General features: G+C 42.3%; 1 protein-coding gene across 1 annotated transcript in view; it reads left to right on the top strand.

Moving 5' to 3' along the window:
* Nucleotides 1-21327, top strand: part of ERCC4 (ERCC excision repair 4, endonuclease catalytic subunit) — a 37566-nt gene extending 16239 nt beyond the window's left edge. Inside the window, exons 5-11 of the mRNA XM_052635939.1 lie at nucleotides 1350-1530; nucleotides 2517-2645; nucleotides 4908-5018; nucleotides 7054-7651; nucleotides 9425-9517; nucleotides 18122-18234; nucleotides 20307-21327. Coding sequence (XP_052491899.1) covers nucleotides 1350-1530; nucleotides 2517-2645; nucleotides 4908-5018; nucleotides 7054-7651; nucleotides 9425-9517; nucleotides 18122-18234; nucleotides 20307-21040 — 1959 coding nt within the window. The 3' untranslated portion in view covers nucleotides 21041-21327. The remainder of the gene's footprint in view (nucleotides 1-1349; nucleotides 1531-2516; nucleotides 2646-4907; nucleotides 5019-7053; nucleotides 7652-9424; nucleotides 9518-18121; nucleotides 18235-20306) is intronic.
* Nucleotides 21328-21592: the final 265 nt, after the last annotated feature.

Genomic DNA, 21592 nt, shown 5'->3' with positions numbered 1-21592 from the left:
GGTGGTGGTTTAGTCACTAAGTTGTGTCTGACTCTTGTTACCCCATGGAGTGTAGTCCGCCAGGCTTCTCTGTCCATGACATTTCCTAGGCAAGAATACTGGTGTGGGTACCCATTTCCTCTACAGGGAATCTTCCAACCCAGGGATTAAACCCGGGTCTCCTGCATTGCAGGCACATTCTTTACCAGTGAGCTACCAGGGAAGCCCCCGTATATGTCCCTAGAAAAACAAAATATAGCCAGATATGCTTTGCACTAAATTTCTGTAAATCATCCCCTGGCCAGTGAAAGTCAAAGTATTGTTTTACGTATTCATCTCATAACCAAGACAAAATATAGGCATTATTTGCATTTGTTAGAAAATTTAAGTTTTGTTAATGGTTTTAGAAAAGATTTTTACAAAAGATGGTATACAAAAGACTTATATGTCCCAGTTTATCTAGGACAGTCACAGTGTCTGCCTGTTGTCCTGGAGTAATTATTAATAGTGTCATTTCATTTGCACAAGAGTTCCAGTTTGGACAGTAGATTATTCGGTCTTCTAAATATTGCTTCCGTTCAGTATTGAATGTGTTAGATAAGATGCCATGTAGTGAAACTGCTTCTGAAGCATGCTGCATTATCCCTTTTAGTTACAGAATCAGCTTGTGAAGGAGACATGCATATATATAGCTGTGGATGTATAGATACCTACATAGTATATACATAAAGCTGTTCTGTGTTTTAGACAGTTTTTTAGGATCTTAAAAAGTATTCAGATTTAGTTGGTTGTTAACAAATATTTTCTCATCCTTGAATCACACTTAAAAATAATAATAAGCACATCTTTTACAGCAGCAAACTGTGGTCTGCTGATACTAATTTGATACAAGTAGTTTCCCTGGATTATGTCTTCTCCCTCATCATCCAGCTGGCTCTCACATCTCTATCCATACAGGACTTGGCAGAAGTTAAATGTATCTGAATTACTTGCTTTGCTTCTGCATAAAAGTGAATAATTGAGTATCTGATGTTTATCAGGACCTTTGTCTCCTAATAATGTAAATGCGGGTAATTATGAATTGACTGTATCTGATCATAAAGATTGTAGTGATGACACTCTGCTTTACATTTGAAAAATTAAACATTCTAATTAGAACAGTCTTATGAACTTAAATTTTCTGTCCACTTCCTTGGGAAATAATGTTTTTTGTTTTTATTTTTTAAAACCATTGTGATAAAGCTTACATAACAAAATTTACAATTTTAACCATTTTTAGGTATACAAGGGATAATGTTTGTTGCAAGTGTCATTTGTATTAATAATAGCTATATTAAGTATCTCTTAGCAGTATTTTATTCTTGTTTTAGACAATTCGCCATTACTTAGATCCTTTGTGGCACCAGCTTGGAGCCAAGACTAAATCCTTGGTTCAGGATTTGAAGATACTACGAACCCTGCTGCAGTATCTCTCTCAGTATGATTGCATCACATTTCTTAATCTTCTGGAATCTCTCAGAGCAACAGAGAAGGCATTCGGTCAGAATTCAGGTGGGAGATAAAAATACTAATATTATTCTAGGAACTGATTTGAATGAAGTAGTAGATTTTGTTGGGGAGTCAGGTGTGCAGAGTGCTATATTCAACTACATGATACACTGAGATGTCAAATTATGTTTTATGTTCATAGCACAAGGATGTAGATTTTATTGATAGCTGATGTTTCTACCTACTTAACTTCTGCCCTGTATATTAATAAATATTCATATCCATTCCAGGCAGTTTTATTTCTAGAAAAGACCATATATCACAGGCAGTCCCCAGCTTAGAAATAGGTGGTATTCTGAAAGTTTAGTTGTTATGAACTTAAAATTCATTTCCCCAAAGAAACGCCAAGGGAATATGGAGTTTCATTAGCCAAAGAATGAGAAGAGATTTGTAGAGAAGCATACATATGCCACTGTCCACCAACTGGATTTTCTACCAGTCACATTCTTGCCTCACTACTGTGACCTTTCTCACTGTCTGGCAAGACCAGTGATTTTTAAAGTGTCGCCCAGGGGCCCCTGGGGCCAAGATTTAATGAAATTAATCTTTCTTATTGCTTCACCAAGGACTTTCTTGAGTCATAAACTACAAATGCACAGTGTTGAAGAATACATTGATTGCTAGTGAACTTTGGGTCCACTGCCTTCATCTGTGCTTGGGCACCAGCAGCATAACCCACCGATGCTTTTGCACCATCATTAGAAACGTCAACATAGTGGGGGAAATTCAGTAACAGTATTAGTATGAGAGTAGTTTTGAGGTCACAGACCATCCCCCTGAAAACATCTTGGGAACCCCCAGGGATCTGTAGGCCACACTTTGAAAACCGCCAGTCTAGCCAGTGACAGAGACCATAACAAGGGAGGTGTGGTTGGGAGATGAATAAGCTGGTGACTGGTTGATATACAGGTCATGTGACCTTCAGAGAGTCTCTGAAGTTAACCATAAATTGAAGGCTTTTTTGTTTTCCGCTTAACTTTTTATGTTAGGTTGGCTCTTTCTTGACTCCAGCACCTCAATGTTTGTAAATGCTCGAGCAAGGGTTTATCATGTTCCAGATGCAAAAATGAGTAAAAAAAGCAAACTTCCTGAAAAACTGGAGATTAAAGAAGAACAAGGTATCTTGTATGATTAAGTCTTCAAACATGTCTTTATATTTGGTGTGGAAATGCTCATCACGATACAGTATAACTTTAAATTTCATTCGACTGTGTGAAAAATATGTGACTGCATTTAATTACTTGTTACATGTAACATATGTGATCTATGTTAAAAAATATTTGGAATGGATTCATTGGCAGGGGATTCCAAATAACAAACACCAAGTATCAATCAAAAGTATTCTTACTACTACATAAGAATGGTTGATTTTTTTTTTTAACTTCAGAATAATTACTATTTGGGCACGTAAGGTCTTAGTGGACTGTTTTAACATCCCGTTTCAGTTCAGTTCAGTCCCTTAGTCATGTCTGACTCTTTGCCACCCCGTGTACTGCAGCACGCCAGGCCTCCCTGTCCGTCACCAACTCCCAGAGTTTACTCAGACTCATGTCCGTTGAGTCAGTGATGCCATCTAACCATCTCATCCTCTGTCATCCCCTCCTCCCACCTTCAATCTTTCCCAGCATCAGGGTCTTTTCAGATGAGTCAGTTCTTCACATCAGGTGGCCAAAATATTAGAGCTTCAGCTTCAGCATCAGTCCTTCCAATGAATATTCAGGACTGATTTCTTTTAGGATGGATTGGTTGGATCTCCTTGCAGTCCAAGGGACTCAAAAATATTCTCCAGCATCACAGTTCAAAAGCATCAATTCTTTGGCATTCACCTTTCTTTATAGTCCACCTCTGACATCCATACATGACCACTGGAAAAATCATAGCTTTGACTAGACGGACCTTCGTTGGCAAAGTAATGTCTCTGCTTTTTAATATGCTGTCTAGGTTGGTCATAACTTTTCTTCCAAGGAGCAAGTGTCTTTTAATTTTGTGGCTGCAGTCACTATCTGCAGTGATTTTGAAGCCCAAGAAAATAAAGTCTGTTACTGTTTCTACTGTTTCCCCATCTATTTGCCATGAAGTGATGGGACCAGATGCCATGATCTTCATTTTCTGAATGTTGAGCTTTAAGGCAGCTTTTTCACTCTCCTCTTTCACTTTCATCAAGAGGCTCTTTAGTTCTTCACTTTCTGCCATAACGGTGGTGTCATCTGCATATCTGAGGTTATTGATATTTTTCCCGGCAATCTTGATTCCAGTTGTGCTTCATCCAGCCCAGCATTTCTCATGATGTACTCTGCATATAAGTTAAATAAGCAGGGTAACAATATACAGCCTTGATGTACTCCTTTCCCTGTTTGGAACCAGTCCATTGTTCCATGTCTGATTCTAACTGTTGCTTCCTGACCTGCATACAGATTTCTCAAGAGACAGGTCAGGTAGTCTGGTTTTCCCATCTCTTTAAGAATTTTCTTTTTAGCTTTTAGGAAACAGAGGTACTAGAATGAGGCAAATAATGGATTCTATTTCACACTTATCTATAACTATTATAATAAATATATAGTGAATATTGTTGGCTTTTTAAGACATGAAAGTGGAAGTCGCTCAGCCGTGTCCGACTCTTGGCCACTGTACAGCCCATGGAATTCTCCAGGCCAGAATGCTGGAGTGGGTAGCCTTTCCCTTCTCCAGGGGATCTTCTTCCCAACCCAAGAATCGAACCCAGGTCTCCCTCATTGCAGGCAGATTCCTTACCAGCTGAGCCACCGAGGAAGCCCAAGAATACTAGAGTGGGTAGCCTATCCCTTCTGCAGCAGATTTTCCCAGCCCAGGAATAGAACCATGGTCTCCTGCATTGCAGGTGGACTCTTTACCAGCTGAGCTACCATGCTTATGTCCTGCCTAGTGCAAAGATCTATTTCAAAACTTAATTAAATACATTAGTAATACGTTTGCGTACTTACAGAAATAAAAGTTTTATTGTTGTCTCCTTAATCTCGTGTTCAGCATTAGGAAAATCATGGAGATTTTAGAAATAATAAGAACTGTTATTCTGTACTGATTCCTTTATTTTGTGTAGCAGTTTATGTATAACATCACAGTTGACAACTGACACGTAATCATCTCTTATTAGTGACCATGCATATGACTTTCTGTCAAGGCGTTATGGAGCCTGTGTTAAACTGGGTTTGAAGTGTCTTCATTTAGACCATAAGGAGACCTTCTCAAGAATCTGGATTCTCTCTGTAGAGCGTTATGAAGGAAGCTCAAAAGAATGGGCTTATAGAACAATGCCTGTGTTATTTGTTGTTTTCAAAGCCTTTGGAATACTTTATGGATAAACATTATCACTTAGAATGAGATTATCGTTTATTTCTATACAGAAACAAAAAAAGAACTGGTCCTAGAAAGCAACCCAAAGTGGGCAGCACTCACAGAAGTTTTGAAGGAAATTGAGGCAGAGAATAAGGAGAGTGAAGTCCTTGGTGGTCCAGGTAGGAAAAAAGGAGATGATGACACTGGCCTTCAAAATCTGGCAAATGAGTCCTTTTGATTAGCTCTTTAAAAATAACTTAACACTATTACTTTGTCTGCAGAATAAGAAGAATAAGTGCCACATCACCCAAATCTTAGTGACAGCTTCCTTTCTGTTCATTGGATGGTTTTCTCCAAGTTCAGTCATTGTATTTTCATGAAAGCAGGTTGTTTTACTGGTTGAGTTCTTGGGAAAACATCTATTTAAAGATATAGCTAATCAACTATTACATATAGAATGGATAAACAACAAGGTCCTACTATATAGCACAGGAAACTCAAATCAATATCCTGTGATAAACTGTAATGGAAAAGAATATTAAAAAGAATGTATATATGTATATACCTGAGTCACTTTGCTGTACAGCAGAAATTAACACAACATTATAAATCAACTAGACTTCAATTTAAAAAAATAAAAGATGCAGCTAATCTCCACATATATGTTCACCAGGCTTTAAAGCTTAAAGTCTGGAATCCCCAAGGAGAAAGCTAATGGGCTTATGTTTTAAGTTGTCAGCAAGTCTTTTCAAAGAAGCCTTAATTGGTCTATGGAGTAACATTGGCCTAGCCCTAAAGAAATTCCAAGTTTTAGGGCTACTCTCTTCAAACATTAGCACCATAGACTGAACCTGAGCTAAGTTTTTAAAATAGATAAAAAATAAAACTAAATTTTAAAGACTATCTATTGGGACTTTGACTCCTATAAATCAATAAAGGCAAGCACAGAGTCCTTATATGAGTAGTATTCTGTGATATTATCATAGAACATATGGTGCTGAGATTTATGACCCTAAGTCATACATACCCACTTAGACAAAGTGAAAAGTATAAAGAAAAAAGAAAAGGGGAAACATTATGTCTTGCAGCCACTGTTAACCCTGACATATTTCCTTCCTAGTTTTCTTCTATATATTTTGTTTCACGTTGTTACAGTATAGCTATAACACTATAAAGTTATAGTGTAGATTAATTCTGGATGTAGAATTAATGAGTCAAATGATACTGACATTTTCAAAGTTCTCAAAACATATTACCACATTGATATATAGAAAATTTTTTTCCTTTTTTTTTTTTATCAATTGTCATTTCTTTTGGAAATATAAGACCTTGTCTCTTTTTCACCTAGCTAGCATTGACTGAAGATGCTGTATATATTTGTGTATATCTGCATGTATCACATACATATAACAGTTTTATTAATTTGATTGGAGAAAAATATTTCTCTAGTTAGACATTTTGATGTTTAGGGAACTCAGTATTTTCTCAGATGCATTTCTTCCTTTGTGAATTGTGCTAGTTTCCTTTGCTGGTTTAAGGTATGTCCTTAGTTTGTATCAGCTTTTTATACTTTGAAGATACTAACATTTATCATAGTTGTATAAAGTTATATTTTGTCTTTAGCTCTTTTTTAAGATTAGAAATGAATTTATCTAGAGAGAGAACATTCTGTAGACAGAATGCGGTCCATCTCAAAAGGCTTGAGAGCAGCCTGTCTTTACTTTTATAATGCACAGTTAATTCTCCTATGTATTGAGTCAGTCTTAGTTTATGGATATCAATCTTCTCTGAGATTTCTTCCATTGCTCTTAAGCCCGGAAAATCATCCTCATATGGAGAGATGGAGAAGAGTCATCTTTTTTTTTATGATTTATTATTTAACATTTGACTTTGTAATCCATTTGGAATTTATTTTAGTATTTCCAGATCCTCTGGAAGATTGTTAATTAAAAAGAGCTCCTTTAAAGCCTCCGTTATACCACAGCTATATTTTCATAAGTCTCTAAATATTTCTGGCTTCAACTTTACCCAAAAGATTTAAGTGATCCTGGCAGAGAGGTGAAAGTCTTTGATGAGCATCTGAGACCCTTGTTAAACAAATTATAAACTATCTTTAGCACCAAGGAGGTGAGATGGGGGGACAGGAGGAGGGGGCACACAGGGAGGAGGGGAGCAAGTGAGCTAATAGCTCCATAACGCTGTTTTTAATTTTAGGACAAGTTCTCATTTGCGCAAGTGATGACAGGACGTGTTCCCAGCTGCGAGAGTACCTCACTGTCGGAGCAGAGGTCTTCTTGTTGAGACTCTATAGAAAAACCTTTGAGAAGGACAGCAAAGCCGAAGATGTATGGATGAGGTTAAGGAAGGAAGATGACTCAAAGAGAATCATGAAATCCAACAAGAGGCCCAAAGACCTCCGAGACAAAGACAGGCCTCCTGCCAAAGAGAAGGCCCTGAGAAAGAAGAAACCAAGGATGACTTTAACTCAGATGATAGGAAGAACTGAAGAACTAGAGGGGGAGGCGGGTGTTGAGGAGGGCAGCCCAAGAGAGCTGACCAGTAGCCCGGAGAGCTGCACAGAAGACATTAAGCACGAGGAGTTTGATGTGAATGTGTCCTCCGATGCCGCCTACGGAATCCTGAAAGACCCCCTCACCATCATCCACCCGCTCCTGGGCTGCAGTGATCCCTACGCTCTGACACGCGTGCTCCACGAGGTGGAGCCGAGATACGTGGTCTTGTATGACGCAGAGCTGACCTTCGTGCGTCAGCTTGAAATTTACAGGGCGACTCGGCCCGGGAAGCCTCTCAGGCAAGTTGTAGGGAAGGTGAACTCTCACCTTACAGGCTTCAGCTTCACAGTTCTGTAGGATTTAGCACAGATAGACCAGTTGCACACAGGCTTTCTGATCTTTAACGCTGCCTTGTTGGGATGTTGGCTGAGTTTATGAAACATTTGACTGTTCAAACCAGTCTGGGAAGTACACCTGAGAAGGAGGCCAAATATTGCAGTGAAACTGGGAATCTGGGGGAGTGCCTCCCTTCTTGTTAACCTTCTCTTCTGCTGTTCAGTGCCATATTCTTAATGCATCATTGTAGCCTATAGGGTGCCATCTCTGAATAAGCCTAGGAAATTTACAATATCCTAACTTCTCCCACATGTTAATGTAATTATGACTCAGCAAAATCATTTCATAATTCAAAAATGTCTTTCATTTAAATCTGAAGAAGTGACTCTTAAGTTACAGCCACATAAAACTGAAGTATTTGGGGAATTATTGTACCAAGTTTTCTTGAGTTTCAAGAGCTATCAGATGAGAAATCTACAGAAATATCAGATGAGAAAATGGTGCCTCCCCAAGAATATAGTGTTCTGGCTCTCCAATTATCTGAGGGAAATAAACAGCAAAATTAATATCCTGAACTCAGCCTGAACCAAAAGCAGAGCCAAAAGAAACCTTTCCAGCCAGTTTAACGAAGGCAACCCTTCCAAGTAGAGATGAATGGAGGAGGTGGGTCAGAAATAACATAGGATGAAGAGAGAGATTAGATGAAGCTGGTAAAATAATTGTAGGCTGATAAACTTTTCATACTTTGCCATTGATCAGTACTGTGAATAGCTTGTGTGCACCCAAGTTCTCTGCTGCCTGATAATAGAATACTCTGTGTGATGCTTAGAAACAAAATGTCAGAAATGGAAGGGGCTTCGGAGCTCAGCCACTCAGTCCAACAGTGAGAAACAGGCTCAGAGGTGGTGAATGACTTGCCCGTGGCCACTTGATATATTCGTGGCAGAGCTGGGGTTCTCTGGACTCATTGGCCAGTGGCCTTTTCCATGTTCACCCTTTAAAAAAATGCAATCTAGGAAGATGAAGGTCAAAACAAAAATGGAGGGTTAAAAAGGAAAAATATCTCTGATGGAAGGTGAAGAAAAGGTGCTTCATTCAGCTTCTTAGCAACAAACAAGAGAAAGCTGGCCTTTTCTAAGAGAAAAGAATATGTCAAATTATTTCTTGAGGCCCTTGATATAATCCATATGTCCTCTTTGTCCTTGTGTTTATATAAAATGTGTGATGGCTTGGTTCTGTTAAGACATGAATAAAAAGGAACTGAGAAGTTACTTGTGAAGATAAAGGTCATATAGATTTCGTTTGTTTACTTTTCACTAACATGAACTTTCGTAAGCTGGCTTTTACAACTGCTCTCCAACTTTTTAAACGATTGTTTGGCAGGGGTGCAAAGAAAAAATTGAAAAAAGAGAAGCCGCTAAGATTGTGTTTTCTGATTTGTTTATAGTTATGAGGAAAGAATTATTCTATCCCTCTTTGTTATATTTCAGTGTTTACCTAAACTCCATTCCTCCTTTTGGTGAAAGAAGAAAGGAAAAAAAAGGCCATGTGGTAATGAGACCTTTAACAGGTGGGGTTTAGGCTGCTTGATTTTAGCAAGTGTGTGATTAATGGAACCTTTTCTTCTCCATCAAATATTTATTATTTGAACACTCTGAGTTGCTGATTTCACACTTTTCCTTCCAGGGATTAAAAATTATGTGTTTGCAGCCTAAAAGAGATCTCTTAACTTGCAGGGTTTACTTTCTTATATACGGAGGTTCAACGGAGGAACAGCGCTATCTCACTGCTTTGCGGAAAGAAAAGGAAGCTTTTGAAAAGCTCATAAGGTAAATACACAGGAGATCAGTATGAAGGAATCAAAGGCTTTTGAAGATCCAGAGGCTCCTCTGGATCTAGGTGGGGGAATATCTACTAGCCATTAGGTGCTAGGGAGAGTCACGTCAGGATACACCCGTGGTCTGATAACCCCCCAGGGTTTACATGGTTCAGCACCCATTTCTTTTTTCCCTGCCTCTCCACCATCCCCATTTGCTTTTCAGGGGTTTGATGGACTATTACAAATGTGAAGAAAACTGCTTTTCTGTTTGTAAAGAAATAAAACCTAAAGCACCAGCAATAGAACTCTCCCCCTCCCCCATGTCCAAGATTTCTCCATTACCTTGGAATCATGATTATTTTTTTCCCATTGTGACATCTCCATTGTCTTGGGTGGGTGACTGCTTTACTCTTTACCCCAAAATACTTTTATGACCTGGTCAGTTCATATCAATAGAATCTCTCTGAAAAAACATTTTTATAAAAGTGTGACATTTGTATGAACAGATGTGTGTTTTTTGAGAATGAGTATCCTTTAATGTTCCAGAGCCAGATAGAAAACACTTTTAGTTTAATAGAAGGAAAATGTTCCTAAGTGAGATATTGGCAAACTGCATGGCTGCCTCTTACCTGTAGGCATCTGAGAAAGCTGATAACATCCCCCGAGGAATGTTGTCAAGGTGATGGCAGCGTGGTGAGAGAAGATGGATCAGGTGGTCTCTCAGGGTCCCCAGGAGCCAACGCAGGGGCTGGACAGGGAATCCTTGAGCTGAGATAGAGAAGAGGCTAGATGAGAGGAGACCTTGGCCTAGCGTGGCTGGGACCGAGCCAGACCAGTCTTAAAGCCTCAGACGCTGGCAAGATGGCAGTGACAATGAGAGGGCAGAAGTCACTTTTAGTGGCAGTTATCCAGCCAGGACCTCGACACAGTTTCAAAATGGACAGCCATTCTCCAGCACTGGCTGTGGGCTTTCAGTATATGCCTAAAATAAGTAGATACCCCAGTGCATCCAGGAATGGTTTCCAGACACAGGAGCACTTCCTGAATCAGTGCCTCTGAGTCCCTGTAAAGACACTCAGCACAGTATGGGGGCAGCACCTTGTGCTATCCTTCCCTCCCCTTCCTCTCCTCTGTGATTGTGGCATGCCTTAGGCAAGGATTCTTATAGCTATCGATCCACAGTTATGGGGCAGTCCTTTCAGCCTGTGAAAATGTATTTTCTTTTTATAGTTTTTATTGAAGTATGGTTGATTTGTAATTTGTGTTAATTTCCACTGTACACCAAAGTGATTCAGTTACCCACATATAACTCCCATTCCTTCCCTCTCCCAGCCCCTCTCCACCTTGGGAAGTCTTTTCTCTATGTCTGTGAATCTGTTTCATTGTTGTTCAGTTTTTCAGTTGTGTCTGACTCTTTGCAACACCATGGACTGCAGCACGCCAGGCTTCCCTGTCCTTCACCATCTCCCAGAGTTTGCTCAAACTCACGTCCATTGAATCGCTGATGTCATCCAACCATCGCAAACTCGGTTTCCCTCTTCTCCTGCCCTCAATTTTTCCCAGCATCAGGGTCTTTTCCAATGAGTTGGCTCTTTGCATCGGGTGGCCAAAGTATTGGAGCTTCAGCATCAGGCCTTCCAGTGAATATGCAGGGTTGATTTCCTTTTGGATTGACTGGTTGGATCTCCTTGTGGTCCAGAGGACTCAAGAGTCTTCTCTAGCATCACAATTGAAAGCATCAATTCTTTGGTGCTTAACTTGTTTTAAGGTCCACTCTCAACATCTGTACATGCCTACTGTTCCCCTTCTGTTGGCCATGAAGTGATGGGACTGGATGCCAAGATCTTCTTTTCTTTGAATACTGAGTCTTAAGCAAGCTTTTTTCTTCTTCTCTTTCACCTTCATCAAGAGGCTGTTTAGTTCCTCTTCACTTTCTGCCATTAGGGTGGTATCTTCTGCATATCTGAGGTGGTTCATATTTCTCCTAGCAGTCTTGATTCCAGCTTGTGATTCATCCAGCCTAGCATTTCGCATGATGCACTCTGCATAGAAGTTAAATAAGCATTTAAATTAAATGAACAACTCCTTTCCCAATTTTGAACCTGTCCATTGTTCCATGTCCAGTTCTAACTATTGCTTCTTGACCTGCATACAGGTTTCTCAAGAGGCAGGTCAGGTGGTCTTGTATTCCCATCTCTTAAAGAATTTTCCACAGTTTGTTATGATGCACACAGTCAAAGGCTTTAACATAGTCAGTGAAGCAGATGTTTTTCTAGAATTCTCTTGCTTTTTCTGTGATCCAGTCAATGTTGGCAATTTGATCTCTGGTTCCTCTGCCTTTTCTAAATCCAGCTTGTACATCTGGAATTTCTCAGTTCACATACTGTTGAAGCCTAGCTTGAAGGATTTTAAACATTACCTTGCTAGCATTTGAAATGAGCACAATTGTATGGTAGTTTGAACATTCTTTGGCATTGCCCTTCTTTGCAATTGAAATGAAAACTGACTTTTTCCTGTCTGGTGTTTTGTGGATATGTATTTTCTATTAATGTGTTCTGGAGGATAGTTTGTGGGCTTCCCTGGTGGCTCAGATAGACGGCAAAGAATCTGCCTGTAGTGAGGGAGACCTGGATTTGATCTCTGTGTTTGAAAGATTCCCTGGTGAAGGGAATGGCTACCCACTCCAGGATTCTTGCCTGAAGAATTCCATGGACAGAAAAGCCTGGTGAGCTATAATCCATGGAGGATATTTTATATGTGTGTATACATGCTTTTTGAAAAAAATATCCCAAAAAGTGTTATAACCATGTCTGTTATACAGACTTGCTCTTCCTGTTCAGAACATTTAGCTTCTCTCTCTCTGTCTCCTAGACCTTCATCTCCCAAGACTTAGTCAACAGATGTTTCTTGAGCATCTATTATAAGCCAACTCCTGTGCTTACATTGAAGTGCTAGACTTACAGTGGTGCAGAAAAAAAGCTCAGTTCTGTCTTCTAGAGCTTATCCCCTAGTGTAAAAGACAAACATTGAATGGTTATGCACAGTCTAATAAACACTTGCAGGCTGTAGCCTGCAAAGGTGAAAAAAATGGTATTGAGTGATAGTTTGTCGGGGGGCCGGGGGGCGCTGTGTCAGGGGCAGCATCTCTGAAGGGGTGACCTTTAAGCTGACCTAGGGAGCATGTGTGGTGGTTGCTAAGTAGACAGAAGTGGGCCGAGGGTTGTGTTGTTCAAGAGTGTGTGTGAAAGCTCAGAGGTGCAGAGGCCTGTTAAAGATTCAGAGCTTGACTCTGAAGGCCGTAAGACAGCACTGCAGAGTTCTAAGTAGGAGAGTGACGTAGTGTGTTTTCAGAGGCTCCCTCTGGCACCAAACTCAGAATGGATGGAGTAGGGAAGTAGTCAGGAAGCTATTGCAGTTGTCCGATAAGAACCAGTGGCAGCTAAGATTAGGTTGATGGAGAGGAGAGATTTAAGTGATATTGAGGAAATGGAGTCAAAGAATTGGTGCCACTGGATGTGGGCCAGTAACCTCCTGATTGGCTTCTTCACTCTTTTTAAAATATCCTTTGCCTCAGGCTTCTCTGATTAAAGTGACTGTCTCTAGATTACATTGAGCACATGGAACTAAAATATTCAGACGAGGTTGTTGGTGTTTACGTTGAGGGTCCCTAAAGACCACCCTCAGGCTCAGTGAGTCACCAGAAGGACCCACAGGAGTCAGATAAACTGGGATGCTCCCCATTGTGGCTAATTACAGAGAAAGGACACAGAGTAAAATCAGCAGAGAGAAAGAACACACGGAGCCAGGAGAAATCCAGCATGAGCTTCCAAGTGTCCTCTTCCAGTGAGGTCCCAGGGAAGCGCATAATTCTGGCATCCGTGTGTGAGAGCACACGCTCAGCATTATCCTCAGGGAAGCTTACCCAAGACTTGGGGTCCAGCGTTTTTACTGGGAGTCAGTCATACAGATGCAGTACTCAAGGGACAGACTCCAGCTCCCTAGAGAGAAAACGTATTCACCATAAATCACACTGGGGCCTGCTGTATGACCCTCTTATCAGGCGCAGTAGTCCAAGGACTCAGAGCTCAGCTCCCAGAAGCTAGCCAGGGGTTTCCAGGAATCAAGCTGAGGAGACAAGCCTTTCTTGGGAATGTGCAGGGTTTGAGCATCCCAGGCCTGCTCTCTGAACCCTTTCCTGCCCAGAGCTGTAGCCCAGGGTGCTTGTAGCATCTGAGTAGGTGAGTTGTATGCTCCAGGCCTCCTTCCCACAGCTGTGTCTTCTCCAGCTCATCAGAACGTAGCCTAGAAAAGAGTGCCATTAGTGGACTGTAGCCAGGTGTTGGGGACTTGCATGCGTTTCCCAGCTTATACGAGGGACTCTACACTCAAAGGGCTCAGTGACAAGGCTCAGATCAGCCTGGTCTTGACTGGAAATGTCCCTCAGCAGAACCCAGGATGTAGGCTTTCTATTTCAATTTCAATTTCTAGAGCAATTTCCATACCGGATTTTGGTGTAATTTTACCTATATGGCCTGGCCTGATTTTTCCAACTCTCTCACTGGTGACTGTCTGTGTATTATGTTAGGTCTTTCCATATCACACAGATAGTAGAATCTTAAGATATTTACTTTCCCAGAAAACTTGGGGAATTGGAGAAGTGTTTGTTTTGAAAAGCAAAATATATGTGAGGTGCATGGCTAAAAGAGCATCTGCACTGAGCCTGGACTTAGAGAAAAATGTAATGGGAGGCTGAGGAAATGCACTTCTGCCAGGACCTCCACAAGTGATTTTGTAAGAACAAAAGCAATGCTGCTGTTTAAAATAACCAGAGAGGAATGAATCAGGCAAGCTGGCAGTGAAAGGACTGTTTGGCTGGACTAGAGATCAGTAGATTACAGATGACAAGTAAAGAGAAAAAAGATTACATGTCTCAGTATTGATAATAAAATGTTCCCTGGGTCAAAAAATTAGTAATAACATTATGAGTAAACATAGTTTTGGAGAGGTCACCACTTTTCAAAGGGAAGGGTTAGATTATTTGAAATTTTACAGTTAAAAAAATATCACAAAATGGGTTAGAATGAGGACTTGAATAAATGCCCCATTTGAAGAGACTCCTCCAGTACCTCCTCGCTGTGTTATCACATTGTACAAGCTATAAAGATACCACTAGAGATGTTAGAGCAGTATTAAGAAACCACAGTATTTCAGGTGGTCGTAGGACTCTGAATTGTTCAGTTATTTTTTTGTATCTGTCACAGACAGTAATTTGATTATGCCTAATGTTGTGAACAAGGGACTGAATATTTTTAAGTATGACAAATTTCTGTTAAACTAATTTGAGTTACTAGTTAGGAAGACTTAATATTTTCTCCACAACCCTGGTTTCATTTCAGGAGTATGTTGTTTTCTGAGATTTAATTTGCAGTTATAACATTTCATACTAAACTAGCTGTTTTGTTTAACAGTATTAACTGAAGCAGTTGCAGAATCATTTGAAAGAAATCTGTTTTTTAGCATGCAAGTGCGTGTTTGGTCATGTCAGACTATTTGCGACCCTGTGGATCATGGCCCGCCAGGCTCCTCTGTCCATGGAATTTTCCAGGCAAGAATACTGGAGTAGGTTGCCATTTCCTTCACCAGTTTTTTTTTTAGCATAGTCATGGATAGTTAGGGGATGAGGTTACTACATTATAGGGCTTCCCAGGTGGCTCAGTGGTAAAGAATCAGCCTGCCAGTGCAGGAGACACAAGAGACGCAGATTCAATCCCTGGGTCGGGAAGATCCCCTGGAGGAGAAAATGGCAACCCACTCCAGTATTCTTGCCTGAAAAATCGCATTGGCAGAGGAGCTTGGTGGGCTACAGTCCATGAGGGCCACAGACTCAGACACGACTGAGTGACTGAGCACACGCAGTTATAATATTAATAAAAGCTAATATATGGTGCTTGTTATGTTCCGGGTACTACTCTGAGTGCCCTACATATATTACGTGATCTTTATAACAGTCTGTTGAGGTTCAGTTCAGTTCAGTTCAGTCGTGAATCGCCCAGTCGTGTCCAACTTTTGCGGCCCCATGAACTGCAGCACACCAGGCCTCCCTGTCCATCACCAACTCCCGGAGTCCACCCGAACCCAGTGTCCATTGAGTCAGTGATGCCATCCAACCATCTCATCCTGTCGTCCCCTTCTCCTCCTGCCCTCAGTCTTTCCCAGCATCAGGGTCTTTTCAAATGAGTCAGCTCTTCACATGAGGTGGCCAAAGTATTGGAGTTTCAGCTTCAACATCATTCCTTCCAATGAACGCCAGGACCAATCTCCTTTAGCATGGACTGGTTGGATCTCCTTGCAGTCCAAGGGACTCTCAAGAGTCTTCTCCAACACCACGGTTCAAAAGCATTGATTCTTCGATGCTTAGCTTTCTTTATAGTCCAACTCTCACATCCATACATGACCACTGGGAAAACCATAGCCTTGACTAGACAAGGCTTGGCTTGACGGATCTTTGTTGACAAAGTAATGTCTCTGCTTTTTAATATGCTGTCTAGGTTGGTCATAACTTTCCTTCTAAGGAGTAAGCATCTTTTAATTTCATGGCTGCAGTCACCATCTGCAGTGATTTTGGAGCCCAGAAAAATAAAGTCATCCACTGTTTCCCCATCTATTTGCCATGAAGTGATGGGACCAGATGCCATGATCTTAGTTTTCTGAATGTTGAGCTTGCCAACTTTTTCACTCTCCTCTTTTACTTTCATCAAGAGGCTCTTTATTTTTCTTCACTTTCTGCCATAACGGTGGTGTCATCTGCATATCTGAGGTTATTGATATTTCTCCCGGCAATCTTGATTCCGGCTTGTGCTTCCTCCTAACCTGTTGAGGTTAGGTTTTAGTATTCTTCCCATTTTACACACAGAATTGAGGGACAGAGCCTTTAAAAAGCTCCCTAAAGTTAACACAGCCAGTAAGTGGTTTCAAATCCACAACATGTGGATGCAGAGTCTGAGTTCTAACCCCATGTGCTCTGCAGCCACACACAGGTAACAGATTGATTAGGAAAGGAGGCTGCCCCTGCCTGTGATGGCTTAGCCAGTAGGATAAGTGGAGATAAAGAGGGGGAAAAATCCCCCATGTTGATCCCAAATGTAAAAGAAATTTAAGAGCCGTGAGTTCTCTGGACAGTTCGCCGTTTGTCCCCAGCTGGAGTCTGGTGGGTGTGACAGGGCAGTACTGAGTGACTTTGGAGCTATGATCACTGCAAAGAATTCTGCAGTAACCACCCTTGACACTGGTGTTGAGAATAATGGGCAAGAACAGAACTGGAACAATTGGCCTTTGCAATCTGTTCATAAAGTGTTGCACAAATAACAACTTTGCATTTGTATATTATTTCAAATAGTATAGAACTTATAAACTTGAGTTTCTGTTCACCCATGGTACCTCTTTATGGTACCGTGCCCTAAGACATTGTGTATCCAGAGTGGCTGAGGAGTTGCTCCATCTGATCTGATCTTCTTTGGTTGGAAAACCCCTGGGTATGAGCCCTTTTTGGAATCGCTAGTTGCTAATGATTCCTCTTGTCTCACCTTCCGCAGACTCTTTTATTGTAGGCAGTCAGTTCCACAGTTGTGTTTCATGTTGCTGTATTTCCTCAACTCAGTTGCAAGCCCAGCCAGGGCAGAGACGCAATTTTACACATCTTTTCTGTCGACCTGGCACAAAAGGACACACAGCTCGCTGTTTCCTGAGCTGATTCTAACATCCTCTTACTGGTTTTGAAAAATCAGATGATGGCAAGCCTAGCTTAGTCTTCTGTGGTTACTGAGGGTCCTGTCATGATTCTGGTTCCTGATTACAAATCTGAGTTAGGACTCTAGAGGCTTGTCAGTCTACCAGCTTAAGGTGCTAAGCTTTCTTGAAGACAGAAATTATTGGGTAACCATATTGGTATCTAAAGTACCTCGCATAGTACGTGGGAGCCTGCCCTAAATATTTTAAATGAACAGCTGAGTTAGTGCATCAGTACTGCTGTAGTGCATAACCGGAGATGTCGATTTTTTTGTTTAAATCTCTGTTGAAAATTTGCTTTCTTTTATTAATCATGATTTTCCTTTAAAACTGGAGAGTGTTTAATGGGCCTCCAACCTAGAGTTTTTCAAATCAAAGTTAGTTTGGCCGTTTATGTTTTCATGTCTTTAATCGTTGGTCTTTAATTATCTTATGATTTCTCTGAAAATATTGGAATATAAATTACTTGAATTCTTTTCAGTGCTCAGTAACACATTTAGCACATTTGTATAAAAAGCCTCAGTAACCTCTTTGTGGCAGTCTCCACATGCTTATTTCATGACTCAAAGTGTTTGGAGGACATACAGAATAGCAAATAAGTAAGCTTTTTTCTTTTTTAACTCCAGAGGATGAGCAGAAGTACCCAACCAAGAAACTCTTTGTGCTTCCACTCCTCATTGCTTGTCTCTGCATGTTTCCTTCTGATGTGTCCTGGGTTCTCTTTTAGCACTACAGTTCTGTAGATCATTTTCTGTTATAATTTACCAAAGATTAAAATCAGGAATTTTGAAATTCAGAAAGGTTGAAGATGTGTTCCTCCCACCCCCAGGGAAAAGGCTAGCATGGTCATCCCTGAAGAAAGAGAAGGCAGAGACGAAACGAACCTTGACCTTGTGAGAGGCTGCGTGTCTGCCCATGCTCCCACCGACACGCGCAAAGCCGGTGAGTCCTGCCCTCTGCCGAGCTCTCCTGCTGCCCGTGCTGGCGGCTGTGGGGCTCCAGAGTCTCTCTGCAGCTTGTTTTTTCTCAACAAGCTCTTCAGCATGGGTGTCTGCTCTCATATCCCGGTCTCAACTCTGCTGTTCACTAACCACGTCTTTCCTGAATCTTGGGCTCCTCACCCATAAGATAAGAGGGGTTGTGTTCTAGGCACCAGCATTGGAAATAAGTTACATTCCAGCATTGGTTGAGATTCAGAATGTACTTTGGCCAAGAAGCTTTTGTGAATGGTGATTAGGTTCTCATGTTAATCCTAAGAGTCCAGTGTCCTCATAGATAAGACACGGTGCATTGTTCAGGGTGCATTCCCACCCCTTCCAGGGTTTGCTGATTGCTTCTTGGCACTTTTCTCGACCCCGGGTATGTGATACTCTCACTGCCCTACAGCATCCAGGCAGTGGCCTTCCACCGAGACATGCTGGATGCCCCTTGCACTGTGGTCCAAGGATGACCATGTCCCTCCCACTACCCAGATCCCCATTTCAGCAGCTGCCTTCAGCCAGGTGGTGTGGGAAAACAGTATGGCTGAGTCGCTTTCTCCTTTGGTGGGGTCAGTGCAGTTAAAGCAGTATGTCTCAGAATTCACTGTACTTCAGAATAGCCTCTTATGCTTGTTAAAACTGTAGATTCTTGGACCCCACTCCATAGAAATTCTGATTCGATTGATCTGAAACGGGGTCAGCATCTGATGGAAGTGGTCCTTGGACCATACTTTAGGAAGCACGGCCTCAGAGCATCTGTGTCTTTTGAAGAAGATTCTTAACTCAAACAGGTTGGGGACATTTCATGCAGGACAGCAAGATACCTGGCAATATAAAGGAAGATAGAGCCTGTGGGTACCACACGGAAAGCTATTCACAGAAATCTGCCCTCTGAGTTCAGTCTTCTCAGCACTCCTATTAACTTCCCTTTTGCTACTGTAACAAATTGCCACAAACTTTAGGGTCTTAAAAGAACATGCAGTCATTATCTAACAGTTATTACACAATACAAAGTCCAAATGGGTTTCACTGAGTTAAAAAGGTGTTTGCAGGGCTGCGCTCCCTCTGGAGGCTCTGGGGGAGAATCCCTTCCTCTTCCAGGTCATCCAGGGCTGCCTGCTCCCTCGCTTATCGCTCCTTCCTCCGCCTTCAACACCAGCAGCTCTGCCTCTGAGCTTCCTGCTTTCCTCCTTTGCTTATAAGGGCCCTTGGACCTGTCTCAATAATCCAGAAGAATCTCCCAGTCTTGAGGCCTCTAATTTAATCACATTTCCAGAGTCCCCTTTGCTGTGTAAAGTAACATATTTGCAGCTTCCAGGGGTTAGGACAGAGACATCTTCGGGGGGCTGGGGGAGGGGGACGTTATTCTACCTACAGAAGCCATCATGTAGTCCTTCAGCCAGCAGCGTTGGCATCACCTGGGAGCTTGTTAGCAATGCAGGCTCTTGGACCCTCTTCCACACCTACAGAATGCAGTAGGTGTTGTCACTCCATTCCAGGCGATTCGTATGCACGTTAGTGGGAGAAGCTCTGTGCTCCTGTTTCTCCCAGCTTCTTCCGTTTTTCTGTCTCTGGACTCATTGATACAAGCACAAAAAGCTTCAGAATTTTTCACAGCAGCTCACATGGCAGTTTATTGAGAGGACGTTACTAAGCATCTCCTGCATGCGAGGCTCTGTGCTAGGAATTGGGGTGACGGTGATCAGTAAAGAGTGGTCAGTGCGGCAGTGAGGGACCAAGAGGAGCCCCAGAGGGAAGCCGATGGTGAGTGTTGGTGTCTGTGAATTCTGTGTAAGGAAGTATTTACCAAGAGACCCCAATTTCCTAGTAGCTCTATTTACTTTAAGGGAAATTGCCTTCAACCGTAAATAAACCTTTTTGAAAATACGGGAAAATGTGGAATAACGTAATATTGTGTAACCAGGCATGGGAGATTAATAGCAGGAACACAGACATCTGACTTTAATTGTGATCTTCCATCTTTGAGAGTTACTCCTCAGCAACGTTTCTTAAAATGCTTCTTTTTCTTCCCAGGCGGCCAAGAGCAGAACAGTACCCAGCAGAGCATCGTTGTGGACATGCGGGAGTTTCGAAGTGAGCTCCCCTCCCTGATCCACCGCAGGGGCATCGACATCGAGCCAGTAACCCTGGAGGTCGGAGACTACATCCTGACTCCGGAAATGTGCGTGGAGCGCAAGAGCATCAGTGATCTGATTGGCTCTTTGAACAACGGCCGCCTCTACAGCCAGTGCATCTCCATGTCCCGCTACTACAAGCGGCCGGTGCTTCTGATCGAGTTCGATCCCACTAAGCCTTTCTCTCTCATGTCCCGCGGCGCCTTCTATCAGGAGATCTCCGGCAACGATGTCAGCTCCAAGCTCACCCTCCTCACGCTGCACTTCCCCCGGCTCCGGATCCTCTGGAGCCCCTCCCCGCACGCCACTGCCGAGCTGTTTGAGGAGCTGAAGCAGAACAAGCCGCAGCCAGATGCCACCACCGCCATGGCTGTGACCGCCGATTCCGAGACTCTCCCTGAGGCAGAGAAGTATAACCCAGGTCCCCAGGACTTCTTATTAAAAATGCCAGGGATAAACGCCAAAAACTGCCACTCGTTGATGAACCACATCAAGAACATCGCGGAATTAGCAAGCCTGTCCTTCGACAAGCTGGCGAGCATGCTGGGGAACACGGCCAGTGCGCGGCAGCTCTATGACTTCATTCACACTTCCTATGCAGAGGTCCTGTCCAGAGGGAAGACGAAAAAATGAGCAGTGCTGCCTGTTTTCTCACCCCCTGACTGTGCCTCTGAGCTGCTCTTGGCCTGCCCTCACAGATCTTTATTATTAGCCCGGTAGCTCATTCTCTTGGGATTCCCAGGGGGTCAGTGGTAAAGAACCTGCCTGTCAGTGCAGGAGATGCAGGTTCCATCCCCGGGTTGGGAAGATCCCCTGGAGAAGGAAATGGCACCCCACTCCAGTATTCATGCCTGGGAAATCCCATGGACAGAGGAGCCTGGTGAGCTACAGTCCATGGGATTGAGTCAGACACAAAAGAGTCAGACACCACTCAGCGACCAAACAACAAAGCTCATTCTCTTCAATCTTTGAACAGTCGTGCTGTTTCCTGGGTCAGGGGACCAGAGGCCAAGGCTGGGCTCTGAGCTTTGTGTTTAGGCATCATTTTCACTCTGCACCATCCGCGCCAGGTCTCGTACTTTCCATCTTTACATGAGGTATTGTCAGGATCAGGGAAGGTGTCTGCAGGCGTTTATAGAAGGCTGTTTATGAAACAAGCAGAAACTTCAGTTTCCTCTCGGGACT

Source organism: Budorcas taxicolor, chromosome 2 (genome assembly GCF_023091745.1).
Source record: "Budorcas taxicolor isolate Tak-1 chromosome 2, Takin1.1, whole genome shotgun sequence".
In the NCBI taxonomy this organism is placed as follows: Eukaryota; Metazoa; Chordata; class Mammalia; order Artiodactyla; family Bovidae; genus Budorcas; species Budorcas taxicolor.
Note: the sequence above shows the minus strand (reverse complement) of the source record. Positions and strands in the feature narration are given on the sequence as shown.